This window comes from Alligator mississippiensis, chromosome 5 (genome assembly GCF_030867095.1).
Source record: "Alligator mississippiensis isolate rAllMis1 chromosome 5, rAllMis1, whole genome shotgun sequence".
In the NCBI taxonomy this organism is placed as follows: Eukaryota; Metazoa; Chordata; order Crocodylia; family Alligatoridae; genus Alligator; species Alligator mississippiensis.
The window spans coordinates 182,120,983-182,140,380 of NC_081828.1; the positions used below are offsets into that span (position 1 = coordinate 182,120,983).

Below are 19,398 nucleotides of genomic sequence, written 5' to 3' on the forward strand. Positions count from 1 at the left end.
GAAGAAGGCCAATCTGGTGCCTATCTTCAAGAAAGGGAGGAAAGTAGATCTGGAAAACTACAGGCCCATCAGCCTGACCTCTATCCTGGGAAAGGTCTTGGAAAAGATTATCAAAGAGGCCATCCTATACAGGCTAGCTGATGGCAATATCCTGAGGGATACCCAGCATGGGTTTGTTGCGGGTAGGTCTTTCTTGACCAATCTCATTTCCTTTTATGACCAGGTGACCTAGCACTTGGACAAGGGGGAAGAGATTTATGTCATATATCTTGACTTTAAAAAAACCTTCGATCTGGTATCCTATGATCACCTCTTGGCAAAACTGGCTAACTGTGGCCTTGACCTCACCATGATCCACTGGCTGGGGAATTGACTCCGTGGTAGGACCCAGAGGGTGGCAGTTGATGGTAGCCAATCGTCATGGTGTGTGGTGATCAATGTGTGTGGGGTCCCCCGGTGTGCGGGGTCCCTCAAGGCTCTGTCCTAGGGCCTATACTTTTTAACATCTTCATCAATGATGTTGACATTGGTGTCAGAAGTGGTCTCGCCAAGTTCGCTGACGACACCAAACTCTGTGGTAAAGCATCCATACCTAAGGACAGTAGGGTGATCCAGGCAGATTTTGACATGCTCATGAAGTGGGCGGATGAGAACCTGATGGTGTTTAACACCAAAAAATGCAAGGTTCTCCATCTTGGGAAGAAAAACCTGCAGCATGCTTATAGGCTTGGCAGTGCTACGCTGGTTAACACTACAGATGAAAGGGACTTGGGGGTCATGATTGACCACAAGATGAACATGAGCCTTCAATGTGATGCTGTGGCTAGTCAAGTGAGCAAAACGCTGGCTTGCATCCATAGATGCTTCTCAAGCAAATCCCAGGATGTCATTCTCCCATTGTACTCGGCCTTGGTGAGGCTGCAGTTGGAATACTGCATCCAGTTTTGGGCTCCACAACTCAAAAACGATGTGGAGAAGCTTGAGAGAATGTAGAGGAGAGCCACGCACATGATCAGAGGTCAGGAAATCAGACCTCATGATGAGATTCTGAGAGCCATGCGACTCTTCAGCCTGGAAAAGCGCAGGCTCAGGGGTGATCTGGTGGCCACCTATAAGTTTATCAGGGGCGTTCACCAGGATCTGGGGGAACATCTGTTCACCAGAACACTCCAAGGGATGACAAAATTGAATGGTCACAAACTCTGCCACGACCAATTCAGGCTGGACATAAGGAAGAACTTCTTTACTGTCCAAGCCCCCAAGGTTTGGAATAGAATGCCACTGGAGGTGGTTCAGGCACCCGCTTTGAATGCCTTCAAGACACATTTGGATGCTTATCTTGCTGGAATCCTATGATCCCTGCTGACTTCCTGCCCCTGGGGCAGGGGGCTGGACTCAGTGATCCTCCGGGGTCCCTTCCAGCCCGAATGTCTATGAATCTATGAATCTAGGGACAGACGTTCAAAAAGCCTGAGACTGAATTGATTCAATCTTTGCAGGTTAGTCTAGCCTGGCTAGGCTGAACCAGTTTGTAACTGGACAGACATTCTCTCTGGATTGAGGAAATTCAGGCACATGCCTGCAGTGGCTCAGGCTAGAAGCCAGGGGGCACTAGAGCAGCCCTTCCTTCCTTCCATAGTGCTGAGTGGAGGGGGGCATGGCCAGGCCCCAGCAGGACTCTCTGATCAGCAAAGTCTGCCTGCAGTATCCAAAGCCTTTCCCTTCTCGCTGCTCAAGGGGCAAGAGTGTTGCCAGGCCTCAGCTTCCAGTTAGCACTCTGAGGCAAGGGGGTGTGCAATGCATGCAACTGTTGATGATATGGAGCTTTTCAATCTCCCTCCCTGCTTCTTTTTTCTATCTGCAGTAAACTGACAGACGAGCAAGTCAGCAGGGGGCTGATAACAGTGTTTATCACCACATCAGCAAAACAATGGCCTCTCTCCATTAGTTCAAACTCTTCTTTAGCAGCCTAACCAGTTGACCTGTTGATTGGCTTAAAACAGCCCTAAGTGGTCACTGTTCTGTCTGCCTGAAATTAGAGACACTCACATACAGAGACACCTCTCAGTATTACCTAGCATACCGCATGCCTAGGGTCCATGGGGCTGGAGTCTGTGCTGGGGGAGATAGGAGGGAGGGAGGGGATCCCTGCTTGTCTAGCAAGCAGTAAAGTGGGGAGGTTGGCCAGGGGGAAGCCAGGCATGCCCTGCTGTACCTGCAGACTCTGCCGGAGCTCCAGCCAGGGAGCAGAGGGGAGGGGCCAGCTCTGCTGTGGAGCAGAGAGTTCCACCCAGCCCAGAGAGTATGCCAGGATGCTGGGTGAGTTGGGTTTATTTTAAACCAGCAAGGGGTCTTGGACAGACATTACATAAACTGGGTTGAGCCAAATCAGTTAAGTCTGATACTTACTACATTCAACCAGGTTCATCTCAAACTGTTTTCAGACATTTTCAAACTGGTTTATGTGCATTGAACATCTGTTCTGTTACAGGTTTAAACCAGTTTCTGATCACTTAAATGGGTGTATGTGTAATGTCTGTCCCTAGCCCTTGACACCAAGGACCTCATCTTACACTGTGCTGTTCCATGGGTTACTGCTCACGCCAGTGCCAGGTAAATGTAAACACTCTCATTCTGACATGGTAGTATTTTACATCCACTCTTCACTGATTTTTGATCCTTTAACTCACCATGACATCTCTGAAGGCTGCATTCTTCCTAGCTGCTGTTGCACTTAAGGGCTTAGGATAGACATTACACACAAACTGGTTTAAAAGATCAGAAACTGGTTTAAACCTGTAACAAAACATAATTTTAGTGCACATAAACTAGTTTCAAAATGGCTGAAACTGGTTTAAGATAAACCTGGTTGAATGTAGTATCAGGCTTAATTGATTCGGGTCAAATCGATTTATGCAATGTCTGTGTCCCAGGGGAGCGGGGGCACTGGGAGACCCCCGCGGCGGCCAAGGGGTCTGCTTACCTCCCGCAGGGCCGGAGGACCCGAAGAAACTCCATGCGCCGGCACTGCCGGCGCGGGTCATCAGCCGGGCATTTATCCGGCTGCAGCTGAGCGGCGGGGGTGGGGCACGCCGGCCGGGAGGAACAAAAGGCGGCCCCGCCGAAGCAGCGGGGCGGCTGAAGGGAGACAGCTGGAGCGCGGAGCCCCAGTGAGCGGGGGATCAGCCGCCACCCGCAGAGTGCGGGACGCCACCGGGTAGAGGCGGAGCAGGCTGCAAGCAGCGCAGCGGAGCACCCAGAAGGGAGGAGACGGGGGGAGAAGTCAGCCCCAGAGGCGGGGCAGCAGCCAGCAGGGAACCCGACGCCCGAGGCAGCGGTAGGCGTAGCAGCTATCCCGAGAGTGGGGCCAGCTGTAGCCGGTATTGCGAAGCTGACGGAGCGGGTAACTGCGGCCGGGACTATTGGGGAAGCAGAGAGGATGTCTGCATCCCAAGGAAGGAGGGATCAGGGCAGCACCCCCCAACTGGGAGGGGCATACCCGGTCCGAAGACAGCCGGTAGTGGCTAGGGTGACCAAGCTGAGAGAGGACGAGACCAGGACGGGTGAGAGGCCAGGACAGGAAGACCTGAGGTGGCGTATGGCCGGGGTGTAGGGGAGGACTGAGCCCCGAGAGTACCTGCGAAGAGGCGTTCCGGCACCAGGGGATACCCCAAGGGAAGACCCCCCACTGAGAGAGTCATCAAAGTCGTGGCAGGCGAGTTCTAGGGTCCCCCTTAATACCAGCCGGGGTAAACCCTGGGCGTACCAACAAAGCTAGGGGGCGCAAGATCCCGAGCCCAGGCGAAGGCGGCGCGCGAGCTCCTAATCGAACAGAGGCGGGTACAGTCTGTCTCAGACCCCTTCCTGGTTTAAGTTAAACCAGAGTGTCCCAGAATCCCAGATGCTTTGCAGCCCTGGGTGAGGCTGTCTGTTCCAGAAAGCAGAGCTGGCGCTGCCCCTCTGCTCTCTTGGCAGAGACTGCAGGCACAACAGGGTCTGTCTTGCTTCCCCTTGCCCAACCCTGCTGCTCGCTGCTCAAGCAGGGATTCCCCCTCCCTCCCATCTCCCACAGCATGGACTCCAGCCCCAGAGACTGTAGGCATGTAGTGTGTTAGCTAATGCTGAAAGGCGTGTGTGTGTGTGTGTGTGTCTCCAATTTCACTGGGACAGGCAGACAAACCAGTGTCCACTTAGGACTTTTTGGAGCTAATCAACAGGTCTGCTGGTACCGTCCCTCCATTCCATCCTTGGAAAAAGCTGTTTAAGAAGAGCTTGAACTAATGAGAGAGGCTTTTGTTTTGTTGATGGGCTGATAAACACTGTGTTATCAGCTCCCTGCTGGCTCCCTCACCTTTAGGTTTGCAGACAGTATGAAGAAGCAGAGAGAGGGAAATTGAAAAGCTAAGTATCATCAACAGATGCATGCACTGCACACACCCCCCTCTTGCCTCAGAGTGCTAGCTGAGGGCTGGGGATTGGCAACACTCCCGCCCCTTGAACAGCAAGTGGGGAAAAGGCTGAAACTATGCAGGCCAGGGTGTGGGTTTAACCTCTCCCTAATCAGAGCATCCTGCTGGGGCCCGGCCATGCCCACCCCCACTTAGCTCAGCACTCTGAAAGGGAAGGGAGGGCTGCTCTATTGCCCCCCGGCTTCTAGCCTGAGCCACTGCAGGTATGTGCCTGCATTTCTTCAGTCCAGAGGGAATCTCCATGCAATTGCAAACTGACTCAGTCTAGGCAGGTTAGACTAAATTTCAAAGATTGAATCATTTCAGGCTTTGGCTTTTCGAATGTCTGTCCCTAGTCAAGGAAAGTTTTCCATTCCCTATTTTGTGATTCCAAACTATTTTCTTTTTGTCCAATTAGCTGAGACCAAAAACCTGTTCCTAATGACACACTCCATGACATTGTACAGTTGAATGACTAATCAAAAGTGAACTCCTTTAAAGCTTTTCTTTTACATTCCTTAGGGTCATGTTGTACATGAAAACATGTGCTAAGTGCACTCATATTGTACCAAAGTTAGGACTTTTCATGGAAGGAGTATCTCCAGATCATATTAAGTGGCATGTTTTCTGCTCATCCAACTGCTCCATGGAGATATGAGCAATTTGCGATCCTGGGGTGGTAACCCAAAATCCACAGTCCCAAGACAGCATCAGAATCTCACACTACAAAACCACAAGAAAGTGCTAAACAAGATGACTGCTTGTCCATTTACAATTTAAATCATAGAAGATGAAGCTAAGATAATGAAAAGCTCCTTTCCAGTTTTAATGGCCCAATTAGCAAAACTCTTTTTTTTGGACAGCCATTTTCTTCTGAATACTAATATAGGTTTACTTTTTTTTAAAGAAATAATAAAAAGAGATTGTATGTTCTTCCATAATTTTTATAACTATATTTTAATATCATTTTCATATCTTAAAGGAAGTAAGCGAGGCTGTGTTGCCATAAGAACTGGAATTGCAGCTGGGTTGTGGGATGTTCAAAACTGTGAAGAAAAGGCAACATTTCTCTGCAAACAACTAGCTGAAGCAGTGACTCTTCATCCTATTCCAGAAACTATGACCAATTTGATATGCCCCATGGGCTGGGATTCAGACTACAGCATTAGTTCCTGCTTCAAGGTAAGTATTACAGATCTAAGCTAATCATAAACTTGGTACATAATAGAGCCAGCTATAAAATTTAAACTTCAGAGAAACCCGAACTATGTAAGAAGTTGGTATATAGACAATTTACAAGTCCCTTCAACAGTCACTTAACAATTGAAAATCTGATGTTTTCTGTAGTTCCTCTAAAATATGCTTATTTTTCTATGAGTGACTATTTCATTTCTCAAAACGGCCAAAGTTTTGCATTGTTTTCATACCTGAGATTTATTTTTTAATGCATGTAATATAACAGTATTCTGTTACAAAATTTATCATCAGCCTTTCATGCGAGAAAGAAACCAAAAGAAATCATGGCTAGAGGCTCGAAATTATTGTAGAGAGATAGGAGGAGATCTTGCTTCCATCAACAGTGGAGATGAACAATATATGATAGAACATTTAGTCATGTAAGTAAATGTATCATAATTGGCCTTTTTGGCTTATCAATATGCTGTATAAAAATAACCAGAGATGCTATTTGTTCCTTGCTGAAATATTGGCTTAAAAACCTACTCATTTATATAGGCATATTCATAAGAAAAAGGATCATGCCAATTAAAAAATCTTTACAAGTTAAACAGAAAGGTGAGGTATCATTTTTCAACTGTAGTTTCAGAGCTCCAAAAATTTATTTTTTCTGTGACAGAATCAGAGTCTTTAGATAAAAGATTAGTGGGCCAACATGTCTGTTCTGGGCTTAGGGCATGGTCGCGTCTTAAAGACTAAACTGGTTCAAAGAAGCATGAGCTTTCACAGTGTAATAGGGAAATCTCTCTCGGTTACTACGTGAGGGCTACAAAGGCAGCAAAACCAGTGAGGGCCCTTTTAGAGAATAGTTTTTGTGGCCAGGGCAAAGATAGCTGGTAGGCTGGAACTAAGGAGCGGCCCCTGTGCTCAGACCAGCTAATAGGCCAGGCTGGCCAGGAGGGGTGAGGCCCAGGGGATATGTAGCCTGAAGGGGGCAGTCTAGCCCTGATGGGTAAAGGGGTGGGATCTCCCTGGTGAGCTGCAGTGAGGGCCTGGAAGCAAAGGGGACCCCTGGTGAGTAAGGGTTGGGGTGGGGGGGGAGTTGTGTGGCTTTTTCCTTTTACCTTGAACAGGAACCAGAAGGAATAATGGATTGCTGTTCAGGGAGCACTTGTTTGTGAATGCCCAGAAAGGCAGTCATTTGTGATTGAAAGCAGTTGCTTGGATTTTTGTTTCAGTTTGTTTGGAGGACCAAAAGTGACTGTCAGGGGAGGTAAGACTCCCATTTCAGGCACCTTTAAGTGTCTGCAAGATGCACCACTTGTGGTCAAGAGATCATGCGCTATGAGAGAGGGAGACAGGAGGGCTCAGAGCCCTATCGCAGAACTTAATTCCCGGCTGTGCCATTGCTACCAAAATAACAAGGCTGGACTAAGTGGACCTAGGGCTGCAGGAAGCAGCTAAAGCAGAAGTGGGCAAAATGGTTGGCCTGACCTAGGGCATGACGGCAGTGGAGCTTGGGCCAGTCTGCCCCAGTTCTGGACCATGCTGTTATGCCTGCAGTATTTCAGCCTCAGCCAAGGAGCAGCTCCCTACCCTGCCATGTGCCCAGGCCAGTCTCCAAGGAAACCCTGGCCCTGTGCTTCACAGCACTGCCACTGCTGGGGTCTCCACAGAAACCAGCTGCAGTGATGTGGGCAGAAGCTACTGGGAAATGAGTCTGTCGTGGACCCAATCTGGCCCATGTGCCAGACTTTGCCTGCCACTGAGCTAGAACAAAATAGATTCATAAATTCATAGATGTTAGGGTCGGAAGGGACCTCAATAGATCATCGAGTCGGACCCCCTGCATAAGCAGGAAAGAGTGCTGGGTCTAGATGACCCCAGCTAGATGCTTATCTAACCTCCTCTTCAAGACCCCCAGGGTAGGGGAGAGCACCACCTCCCTTGGGAGCCCGTTCCAGACCTTGGCCACTCAAACTGTGAAGAAGTTCCTCCTAATGTCCAATCTAAATCTACTCTCTGCTAGCTTGTGGCCATTATTTCTTGTAACCCCCAGGGGCGCCTTGGTGAATAAAACCTCACCAATTCCCTTCTGTGCCCCCGTGATGAACTTATAGGCAGCCACAAGATCGCCTCTCAACCTTCTCTTGCGGAGGCTGAAAAGGTCCAGTTTCTCTAGTCTCTCATCGTAGGGCTTAGTCTGCAGGCCCTTAACCATACGAGTGGCCCTTCTCTGGACCCTCTCCAGGTTATCCACATCCCTCTTGAACTGTGGTGCCCAGAATTGCACGCAGTACTCCAACTGCAGTCTGACCAACACCCTATAGAGGGGAAGTATCACCTCCTTGCACCTATTCATCATGCATCTGCTGATGCACGATAAAGTGCCATTGACTTTTCTGATGGCTTCATCACACTGCCGACTCATGTTCATCTTAGAGTCCACTAGGACTCCAAGATCCCTTTCCACTTCCGTGCCACCCAGCAGGTCATTTCCTAGGCTGTAGGTGTGCTGGACATTTTTCCTCCCTAGGTGCAGCACTTTGCATTTCTCCTTGTTGAACTGCATTCTGTTGTTTTCTGCCCACTTGTCCAACCTGTCCAGGTCTGCTTGCAGCTGTTCCCTGCCCTCCGGCGTGTCCACTTCTCCCCATAGCTTTGTGTCATCTGCAAACTTGGACAGAATACATTTGACTCCCTCGTCCAAGTCACTGATGAAGACATTAAAGAGTATCGGTCCAAGGACCGAGCCCTGCTGGACCCCACTGCCCACACCCTTCCAGGTCGAAGCCGACCCATCCACCATGACTCTCTGGGTGCGACCCTCCAGCCAATTCGCCACCCACCGGACTGTGTAGTCATCCAAGTCACAGCCTCTGAACTTGTTCACCAGTATGGGGTGGGATACCGTATCGAAGGCCTTCCTGAAGTCTAAGTATACGACATCCACCCCTCTTCCTGTGTCCAGGCGTTTCGTAACCTGGTCATAAAAAGAGACTAGATTGGTCAGGCACAATCTGCCTGCTACAAACCCGTGCTGGTTTCCCCTCAGCATAATTTGTCCTTCTGGGCTCTCGCATATGTGAGCCTTGATAATTTTTTCAAAGACTTTGCCAAGGATGGAGGTGAGACTGACTGGCCTATAGTTGCCCAGGTCCTCCTTCCTCCCCTTCTTGAAAATGGGGACCACATTGGCCCTTTTTCAGTCCTCCGGGACTTGGCCTGTGTGCCACGAGCATTCGAATATTCCTGCCAGTGGCTCTGCAATGATGTCAGCCACTGCCTTCAGCACCCTCGGATGGAGCTCATCCGGGCCTGCCGACTTAAAGGCATCCAGTTCTTCCAAGTGACTCTGCACCATCTCAGGGTCTACGCATGGTAGTCTGGCGCCTTGCTGCTGCCTCTCTACAATTCCAGTGAGAGACTTGTCGTGCCCCTCACTTAGGAACACTGAGGCAAAGAACTCATTGAGGAGTTCAGCCTTGTCCCCCCTGTCCATCACCAATTGTTTCTGCCCATTTAGCAGGGGTCCTATTCCTCCCTGGGCCTTCCTTTTACTCCCTATATATCTAAAAAACAATTTCTTGTTGTCTTTTACTTGGGTTGCCATCCTCAGCTCCATGGTAGCTTTGGCCCGTCTAACTGCCTCCCTACAAGCACGAGCAGAGGAGGTATATTCGTCTTTGGTGATCTCTCCTTGTTTCCACTTTGTGTGCTCCCCTTTTGGCCCTTAGGCTGCCCTGGATTTCTGTGGTCAGCCAGGGAAGCCTCCTGGCCCCTTTCCCTCTTTTACCCCGCACGGGGATTGTCTCGCTTTGTGCCCGAAGGATCGTTTCCTTAAGGCACAGCCACCCTTCTTGGGCTCCCATCATTTCAAAACTCCTACTCTGCAGTGCGTCCTTGACTAATCGCCGGAGTTCATTTAAATCAGCTTTCCTAAAGTCTAGCACTTTCACCCTACTACTTACCTTACCCACTTGATGTCTTATGGTGAATTCTATTATTAGGTGATCACTGTCCCCCAGATGGCTACCAATCTGTAGGTCCCCTACCATGTCATCCCCCGTTGCCAATACCAGATCCAGTATGGCATTCCCCCTAGTGGGACCATGTACCTCCTGTGTCAGGTGGAGGTCCTGTACACAGGTTAGAAACCTGCGTGAGCAGTGGTACTTTGCTCTCTGTGTCTCCCAGCAGATGTCTGGGCAGTTTAGGTCCCCCATGACTACCACCTCTTTAGCTTTTATGGCCTCTGAGAGCTGCCTCAGGAGCCCCGCATCTATTTCTTCCCCTTGATGTGGGGGTCTGTAGCAGACCACCAAATCCCTTTCTCCTTGCCCCCCATGTAGCCTAACCCACAATCCTTCTACTTCCTCATCCTGGATTCTGTCTTGATGAGGGTTGACGTATGTTGCTCATTGACATAGAGCGCAACCCCTCCCCCTTTTTTCCCCACCTTGTCCTTTCTGTACAATCTATAACCCTCAATATGTACTGCCCAGTCATGGGACGAATCCCACCAGGTTCCCATTAGCCCTACTAAGTCATAGGTGTTTTGTGCAAGCAGGAGCGCTAGTTCATCCTGCTTGTTTCCCATGCTCCTAGCATTAGTATATAGCCACTTGAGCCCTGCGACAGGTGCCTTTGCTGCCCCCCCGCTCCGAGTCCCAAGGGGCCCCTTATTTTTTACCTTTATGTTTCTTACCTGTGTCATAGTGCTGGCCGCCCCACGTCTTGCAGGTTCCCAATGTTCTCTTTCTTCAGGCTGGGCTGTCCTTGTGGGTGCCACATGGTTTGGTGGTCCACAGCTTCCCCCGCCCTCATCTTCCCCTCCCCCCAGCAAGCCTAGTTTAAAGCCTGCCGGAGGAGATCCGCCAACCTAGAAGAAAACACACGCTTACCTTTGGGGGAGAGGTGAAGCCCATCCCAACTGAGCATGTCCCTCATCGTGATGTGCGTGTCGTTGTCCAGGAAGCCGAAGCCTGCCTTGAGACACCACTGCCGAAGCCGCCAGTTGGTCTCTTGCATGCAGTTCTCATGCTGTCTTCCGCTTCCGTTCACTGGTAGGATGGAAGAGAAAACCACCTGTGCACCGAGCTCCCTCAGCACACCACCTAGAGCACTGTAGTCCGCCATCAGGTAATCGGGGGTTCTCCTGGCCGCATCATTAGTACCCACATGGACTAGGACCATGGGGTAGTAATTGGTGGGCTTGATCCTGGCCTGTATTACCTCCTTCACATCCTGAATCTTTGCTCCAGGCAGGCAGTATACCTCTCGTGTTGAGGGGTCCTGGCAACAGATGGTCCCTTCCATACCTCTCAGGATGGAGTTGCCTATGATGAGCACTCGTCGCCGCCTCCTCTGGGTCCGCTTGGATCTCTTGACCTGTTCGGAGCGTGAAGAACGTGGTGATTCTTCCTGCCCAGGGGTTTCCTCCTCCCCTTCCATCTCCTGCAGGGTCACCAGGGCCTCGTACCTGTTCTCCAGTCGGACTGGAGGAACTGGTACCTGTTCGCTGCGAGCAGCTCCGGTCCTGGATGTGACCATCTGCCACTCTGCTTTGGAGGGCACTCCCCGGGCTGCTTCTTCCATTGGTGCCTGGTCCTGCAGGGAAAGGAAATAGCCGTCAATTTCATCCTCCACCTCCCTGATACCCCTCAGCCTGCTAACCTCCTCCCGGAGCTCCCTCACCTGTGCCTCCAGATCCCTATGATGGGCACCTGCCGGACAGGTGTGGGGGCCTCCAATCTCTGCCCCCCCAGCCCCGCTGGGGATCCCCCGCAGGCCAGGAGGTAGGGGGACATCAGCTCCCCCATGGGCTCGGTCTGGGTGGAGGCCTCAGACCAGCCCCGGTTAGCCATGTCCCTCTGGGCAGAGGCCCTAGCAGCACTCCTCGTCGACACCATTCTAAGCTGCTGTCTGTAGATCTGTGTGGTGTCTTCGCCCTACCCGTACAGGAGTCTCGCTCCTGACCCTTCTTGCCTGCCCGCCGGCGCAAACGCCTGCGCAAATGCCAGCACGCTCTCACAAAGCGCGCCTGTTTGCGTGCTCTGTTTGCGCTGCGCGGCTCGGGAGCGCGGCTCCCTACCGGCTCAGCTATATGTGACCCGGGGGGCTTCCCCTCCGGATCCGGCGCAGCTGTGCCGGGTCCCTCCGCCCCTCTTACCTTCGGGGGATCAGCTGTTGCTGCCCCCGCTGCTGTTTCCTCTGCTGCTGCTGCTGCTGCTGCTGCTACTGCTTCCTCCTCTGCCTCAGGTCAGTAAATTAGTTAGTTAAGGGGGCACACGTGCATGCGGGACACACGTGTGCCTGGATCCTCTCCTTCCCACTGCTGGTTCCCGAGTGCTGGGAACTACGTCACCCCGTGGCTTTTAAAGCCCGGGGTTTGAATTTCCCGCCCCTGCCCCAACAGCCAATCAGGCGCCCCGGTCAAGAGGGTTAGGGCCCAGACAAGTATAAAAAGGGGTAGCCCAGTGACGCAAAGGAAGTCCCCACACTAAGGCTTTGTCAAATGAAAAGAGTAGCAGAAAGGAAAGCTTTTATTTAGAAGGGAAAGGGCTGAAGGAGGAGATACTGCTAAGCGTGATGACAAGAGGGTTGATTAGCTCAATTGAGATGAACAAAGTAAGTACTGTATGGACTCCCAAGTTAACAGTTCCTCCAGGTAATGGGGTAAGAACCCATTGTCAATCCTGCTGAGACTGTGGCTAATGCAGTCAAGCCCATGGATGTTTTCTTGTTTTGAACCATTTAGAAAATGGTTGGTTTCTAAGGGTCTTGTCATGCATTACACTTATGATATCTTATACAGTCATATAGTAATGCTTATATGATCTAAATAAAAAACACTAAGCACCAGGGTTTAGTTCTCCAAATATTCTTTTATCATTCCAGTAGATCTAAGGAATATTTTTACAGGAAACCTCTAGTTTTGTTGAAGTTCTGTAAACACTAAATTGTAATGTGTATGACAATAGGTAGCCTCATATATTATTCTATTATTATATTTCTGTCACATATTTTAGAGACAGAAGTTTAACAGATCAGCCTTTTTGGATTGGTTTATTTTACTTGGATCCAGATGAGGGATTTCTTTGGAGTGATGGATCTCTGGTGAGTGACATAGTAAAATACCAAATATTTTACCATTATTGAAAACTATTAAAAACTAACTTCATAATCTTTAGATTAATTAGGGACTATTTCAATGATAGATATGGATCACAGATAGCTACAATCTACCAGTAGGCCATTAGCTCACTCTTAAAATGACTAAACAACATTAACAATCTGAGATTATGCTGCGTGATGATAATACTTCCTCCTGTGCATGTGCACAGATTGAGAGAGAGAATCAAAGAAAAAAAACCTGATTTCAAGCTGGGAGATAATTGTCTATAATTGTCTTACTGTGGCAAATTTATAATACAGTCCCTTGGGTCTATGTTGAGTTACTGCTTGAAGATATATTTTTCAGTTCCTCTCCCCCTACCCTTAAATTATACGCCCAGCCCATGCCTATACACACCAAAGAGGTCTATATATGACTGCTGGAATCCACTAGCCATGTGTGTCACCTCACTTCCCAATAGCTGCCATAGCACAATAAAGCCCAAGAAGTAAATGAATGGCTTGAAATTTAACTTGAATGCTGTCTTCTGTCTCCTTCTTACACTCTGCTTTCTGTACATCCTTTTACAGCATCTGATAAAGTGAACTTCAGCTCACAAAATCTTGTGTGATATATAGAAATAAAGTGTGTGGTTTGGCAATTGTTTTTATCAAAGTTAATCTGAAAACAGAGTTATTTTTATCACTCCACCACCCAATCAACATGAGACTTCCTCACTTAGGCCTTGCAGCATTTTGAGTAAAATGCACAGGAGTACTTCACACACATGCGCACACTCTCTCTCTCTCTCTTTGGATAGTCTAAGTGCAATTCTACTTTGTTTTCTATATGATTTCAGACTAATATCACTATGTCTCTCTCTTCCCTGTCCTTGTCAGTGTGAGAAACTTATACTCCTTTATATTCCTTCTTTTTTAAAGAGGAAAATAACAATGTTGTATTCTTCTATAGATGAGCTATGGAAATTGGCATGCATCATATGATTACAACAATCCTGGAATTGATCTGTGTGGAACAGTCAGTAAAGAGACTTCCATGAAGTGGAGTAACATGCAGTGTGACCATTTTTATGATTGGATTTGTGAAATAAGGAAAGGCAGGTTACTTTGTATTTTAAATTAGAATTCAGCAGAACAGAGAAATTTCGATGTTGTATCCAACATGGATTTCTATTAACTGAAATGCTTTGAAATATCAATCAGATTTACTGCAGTTTTGTCTTCTGCTTTTCTCTTAAGACAAATTCCATCTAGGAATAAGTAAAAAATACCCCATTTCAATAGTTTCAGACTAGACTGTTTAATTTTTAATTATGAATGTACCTTTTTGTTTCATAAAATACAAGATAATGCAATACAATATATCACAGTACAATATATAACCTGAAGAAGTCAAAATCAAAATTCATATTTTTGATTTTGTCAAAATCAATGTTTTAGACGACCTGAATCATTTCCTCCTTGCTTTCTTTATATCAAGTTTTAAAGTCTTGAGGGTTTCGTTCTAATAAAAAAAATCCAGATTGTGACAGATATTTTAGCTGGTATAATATAAATTCAAGTCATGAGACTATGAGAATCATTCTTTCCGTAAGGCAATATGTTAAGAAATTGAGACACAGTAATGCAGTAAATGTAGTCAGAAAGTGTAAATCCAGACCACATAAACTAGAGGTTAGCAATCTACAGTTTGTGGGCTAGATCTGATTTATAGAGCCATTTTATGGCCATTAGTGTCAAGGGGCTTCTGTAATAGTTCATCAGTGGTGGAACTTTAGCAGTGTTTTGAGGTAGGGAACTTCAGAATTATTAATGAATAAATAGCAGAAATTCTCCAAACTTTTTTGTTCAGTCAGATGTGGATAAACTCCAAGGGCATTTTAGACATGACGTTTTTCTAGGTTTAATCCAGCCATCACTATATGCATGTGGACATCTGTAGTCTGAATTAAAATTGGCTTCAGTCCAAATTAACTAATCCTTGTTGAATGAGGATTAAAGTTAATGCAGACTAGGGCAGTCTGAATTAGGCAATTTAAACTGTATTAATTACAATGTATACACAGCATGGCTTTGAGGAAAAACAATTCTTAGGAACTCAGATAAACAGATAAGGATTGCAACTATCAATCCCCACAAGGGAAACTCACTTGAGTTTTTGCAACACAACATAGCCTATGAGATGCAAAATAACACCTTCCTAAAGTCAAATGTGCCAACAACAGGGCACCCAACTACCTAAATTGCACAGCACTTTAGATAACTGCTATAATGTAGCAGTGCTTCCACAGGCTTATTATTGCTTCCTAATTACTTCCAACAGCATACACTCACACGCAGAGGCTAAAATTGGGTCTGTTAAGGGGCTGTCAATGATAATCTATTAACCCTTAATTCAAATTGAAATTTGATCCTAACTGTGTGATGGGAATCAGATAACATAGTTTAGAAAACATGGAGCACATCAACAAATGGCCCGATAAAGATACTCCTTGTTAATATGCCCAGTTCTTTAGTTTTATATCTTAGAACATGGGTGTCCAACCTTTTTGCCCAGTGAGCCAACTTGGCAGTCCATCTGCAGGCCAGAGCCAGCCACTGTTTCCAATCTGGGCACCCAGGTGGGCATGACGAACACCATCTGGCTGTGCAGAAGGGCTAGGGGGCAGGCTGGACCCAATACAACTCCACAGAGGAAAGGAGTTTGACTCTGCCCTGTGGAAAAGAAAAGAGGTGTGGCCAGGTACAACCCCACCTGGTAGAGAGGGAAGGTAGCATGGCCTGGCCCTGCATGGAGAGGGGATGTAGCAAAGCACCAACCCAGCCCCAACAGGAGGGAAGGGGGCTGCCAAAGTCTGTACAGCCTAAAATGACATTTTACTGAGTTTAATATGTTCTCTAATGCATGTGTCAATCACATGGAAAATGTCTGAATATTGTTTTTTATTTCATTTTTACTAAATAACGAATTAATGTATAAGCAATATTAAATTCACTGGAAGAACATGCATCAGATATTTACATGTTCACATGTTATTTTCTTTATAGGATCACCATTAAAACCAGAACCAAAAAGCTCTTCTGCCAGTAAGTTCTTAAATATTTCCTTTTAGCTAAGAATAACACTGTATAATAAGAATAACTCAGGTATGGCTAGTGGAATTTAATTATTTACATTGCAGATTATGAAGTCACTGAAGATGGATGGATTATAAATGGAGACAAGCAGTATTTTTTCAGCAAAGAAAGTGTTCCTATGGCAAAAGCTAGGGTGTTCTGCAAGAAGAGTTTTGGAGATCTTGCTGTCATTGAAAGTAATAGTGAAAGAAAATTTCTATGGAAATATGTACGTAAAAATTTCATTTTTAATGCATCCTAACCAGCATACACCCCACTCTGTTCATACACAAGAGAAAGTGTGTTGTCACATCATTTTCTCATGTCATTATGCTTGCAGTAGATTTGAAAGTTAAGGTCAGTAAAGGAATCAGAACTTGTGGTAGAGATGGTATCTTTTATTAGACCAACTCGATTTTTGCACAAAAGTATCTTTAATTGCAAGTTTTCAGGCACAAACACCCTTCATCAGGCGTAGGACAAAAGATTGTAAAAATTCTCCTCGGTAGAAATTGAATTTCATATTTCATAGGAGAGTTGAAGGTGTAAAATCTCCTATTCAGAACAGGTCATTTTATGCAGGTTAGGCTAATAGAAAAGTTGGAATAGTCCGCTTACCTTGAAGTTGCTTGGTGGCAAGCAGGATGTAGTCATATTTCCTTCTGGTTATGATGTTTCATATTTCACAGAAGAGTCAAAAGATGGAATGCCCCTCCGGGCAGGAATTTTTTATGTGGTGAGGTATCTCTGAGTTCTGTGATGATGCAAATTACCTCGAACAAAGGCAGGAACAATGTCTCAGGTTTCAGGTGGTAAAACATGCTTCCTCCTGGTAAAACGATGAAGACTTCATTTAAAAAGTTGGCTAAAATTTTATCTTGATATTAGGGTCAATAAATATTCTAGAGAAAGAACCTTATTTCTAGGAAATTAAATAATGTACAATATAATGAAGGCATGATTCAGCTTCTTTTCTGCTTATTAGGTTAAACAATCTAATATACGTGGTTTAAGTCATATGTACTCCTGTGATTTGGATGGGAGTTTTGCCTAAGACCAGTTGTATAGGAGAAGAACTTAATTTTTGCCAGCGCAGTTTCTTCTAACTTCACTGAGCAAAAAATAACTATACCAGCAAAAGTGCAGTTTTGCATGTATACAAGGCAGGTCAGGACAAGATAATTATACTCATCATAAGTTACATCTCTTCACTCTGCTGCTAGAGATAGCTGTGCCAGCAAAAGTTAATAAGTAAGTAGTCCTGGCCTGTGTCAGGTTTGAGGGTCTGGCCCTCACTGAGTCATCAGGTCCCTTGAAACTTTTCAAACATTTCCAGCATAGGAACTATCAGAACAGGTAATATCATAGGGCATTTTTACGTGTCGTCTGGGAATGTATGGGGGGGGTGCTTTAATTAGAGTGGCTCTCTAATTAAAGTGCCCACAACTTCTCATGTACCAGTGTCTCCACACTTCAAAATGGTGGCAGGAGTGTTTTAATGACATTGAACAAGTTAAGCAATGTTAAATAAGTTTTAGTTAAAGTGCCCCCACCACCAAGATGCTGATACACAACACGTGGATGCAGCTGAAGTGTGCTAATTAGCATAGTCCAGCAGACTTGATTAATTGAGTCTGCTCTGACACACTGTAATTACAGTGCATTGGAGCAGCCTCCTGGCACATCCACAAGCACCCATAGAACCCCTCTAAATATTCAGGCAAAAGCATGATAGGATCTGATGTGCAATCCACATGGCAGGAGGCATGATTGTGTGGTCTAGTATCAAGTCCAATCACACCTTATTGCTGGTGCAGGGGGAGCCTGGAATTACAATCCTGGGCTCCCCCTGTACCAGCAAGAAACAAGTTCCTGCTGCTGTGAGTCCCACAGCTGATGAGGTCTGCAGCTGGGACAGTGCATGGGACAGTGTCCTGGCTGCAAGTCTCCTCAGCTGTGGGTTTCACAGCTATGGCAGCACATGGAGTGCACCCCTGCAGCTGTGAGCCTCTGCAGCTGTTGGGACTCCCAGCCACAGAGGACCCCCTGAAAATTCAATTAATAGCATGATATGAATGAGCCACAAAGTTATTGCACATTTTTTGTGGAATAACTTTGTGGCTTATTTTTTCCTTTATCACACCATTAGTTGATTGAATATGTGGCTGGGTTACAATTTAAGATGTGATTAACTGGTTAATCATATCTAAAGTGTAACATATAGATGTGGCCTTTGGGCATTTGTACATAACACAGGGGTTTAATTCTCCCTAAACTGAAACTGTTTTTTTAAAAACACTACTTCAATTTAGGGCAAAGTAAACCCCCGTGGCATGCATACATCCAATCCTTACCTGCCTCTCCAGTGACGGGGAGGAAAGAATGAGCTTCTGGTGGGCCAAACGATCCCTGAGCTGTAGTGGATTTGGTGCTTCCCTCTGTGGCAGCAGTAGCACTCCCCAGGCTGCACCCACCCACAGGCACCCAACTCAGGCAGTCCTGGGAAGCATCACAGCCACAAAGGGAAGCACCAGGGCCCCACACAGCTCAGGCAGGCAGGCTCCAGGAAAAAAAAAAGAAGACCAGGCTTGCCACTTCTTTTTCCCCCACTTCAGTGGAGCCTGTCTTCCTGGGTTGCTGCCTGCACAGCCCCTGAACTTCATGGGGCTTGGTACTTCCCTCCATGGCTGTAAGGTAGGAAACTAAAACACGTCATAGGTGTTTTAGTTTGCTGAATTCCAAAGTCATTTTCTGCATCCCAAAGTTATTTAGGGCACATCGCACTGCCAAATGTGCAAACAGCAGCACAATTAATATGGTGCAAAAGGGCATTTAACCTGCCTTAAGGTTTGGTGTACAAATGCCCATAGTGTCACAGATAAACTCACTTCATTATGATCATCATTGCGGTGGAAGAGAAGGAGAGTGAGGGAGGAATAATATAGAGAAAGAGAATATGAATATGAAGAGGTAGTGATGGAGAGTTCAGAGAGTTCTAAAGTATGGACAGATTAAAAATCTTTGGGGTTTTGGGGGGTGGGGGTTGGGGGGTGTTACCATGAACAACCAAAAGTTTTTAACTCTTCCTAAAAGTACAGATTGTTTTCTTTAAAATTGAAAAGATCTTTTCCAGTGGTATAAATAAATTCAAATGGCTTCACTCATACCACAAAAGAAGTCAAAACTAATTAGACAGCATTTGAGCTGAAGATGCTAAAGTCTGTAACTTTGCAGATATGATTCATGTCTCAATAGAGGCCCTTCAGAGTCACAAATCACAATACAGACTGCCTTCTAGATATTTAGTATAAAAAATTAGAAAAAAATATGGTTTTCACATCAAATTATTCATTAGATGCAAGGGCATACTAACTAACATTATATCCTTGTGTATAGATTTTAAGAAATGGTAAAAGTGAGTCATACACGATTGGATTAATTCAAAGTGTTGATCGCCAGTTTGCGTAAGTAAATAAGCAACATCTAGCCTTATATTATGTAGTGCTTAAATCTTATATTT

The 19,398-nt window shown here is 46.4% G+C and overlaps 1 protein-coding gene across 1 annotated transcript in view; it reads left to right on the forward strand.

Annotated features, from left to right (window-relative positions):
- The window catches only part of LOC102567778 (macrophage mannose receptor 1), a 96,127-nt gene that overhangs the window by 26,576 nt on the left and 50,153 nt on the right, over positions 1 to 19,398 (forward strand). Inside the window, exons 12-18 of the mRNA XM_059729057.1 lie at positions 5,431 to 5,630; positions 5,937 to 6,064; positions 12,656 to 12,743; positions 13,714 to 13,858; positions 15,810 to 15,848; positions 15,944 to 16,107; positions 19,275 to 19,342. Coding sequence (XP_059585040.1) covers positions 5,431 to 5,630; positions 5,937 to 6,064; positions 12,656 to 12,743; positions 13,714 to 13,858; positions 15,810 to 15,848; positions 15,944 to 16,107; positions 19,275 to 19,342 — 832 coding nt within the window. The remainder of the gene's footprint in view (positions 1 to 5,430; positions 5,631 to 5,936; positions 6,065 to 12,655; positions 12,744 to 13,713; positions 13,859 to 15,809; positions 15,849 to 15,943; positions 16,108 to 19,274; positions 19,343 to 19,398) is intronic.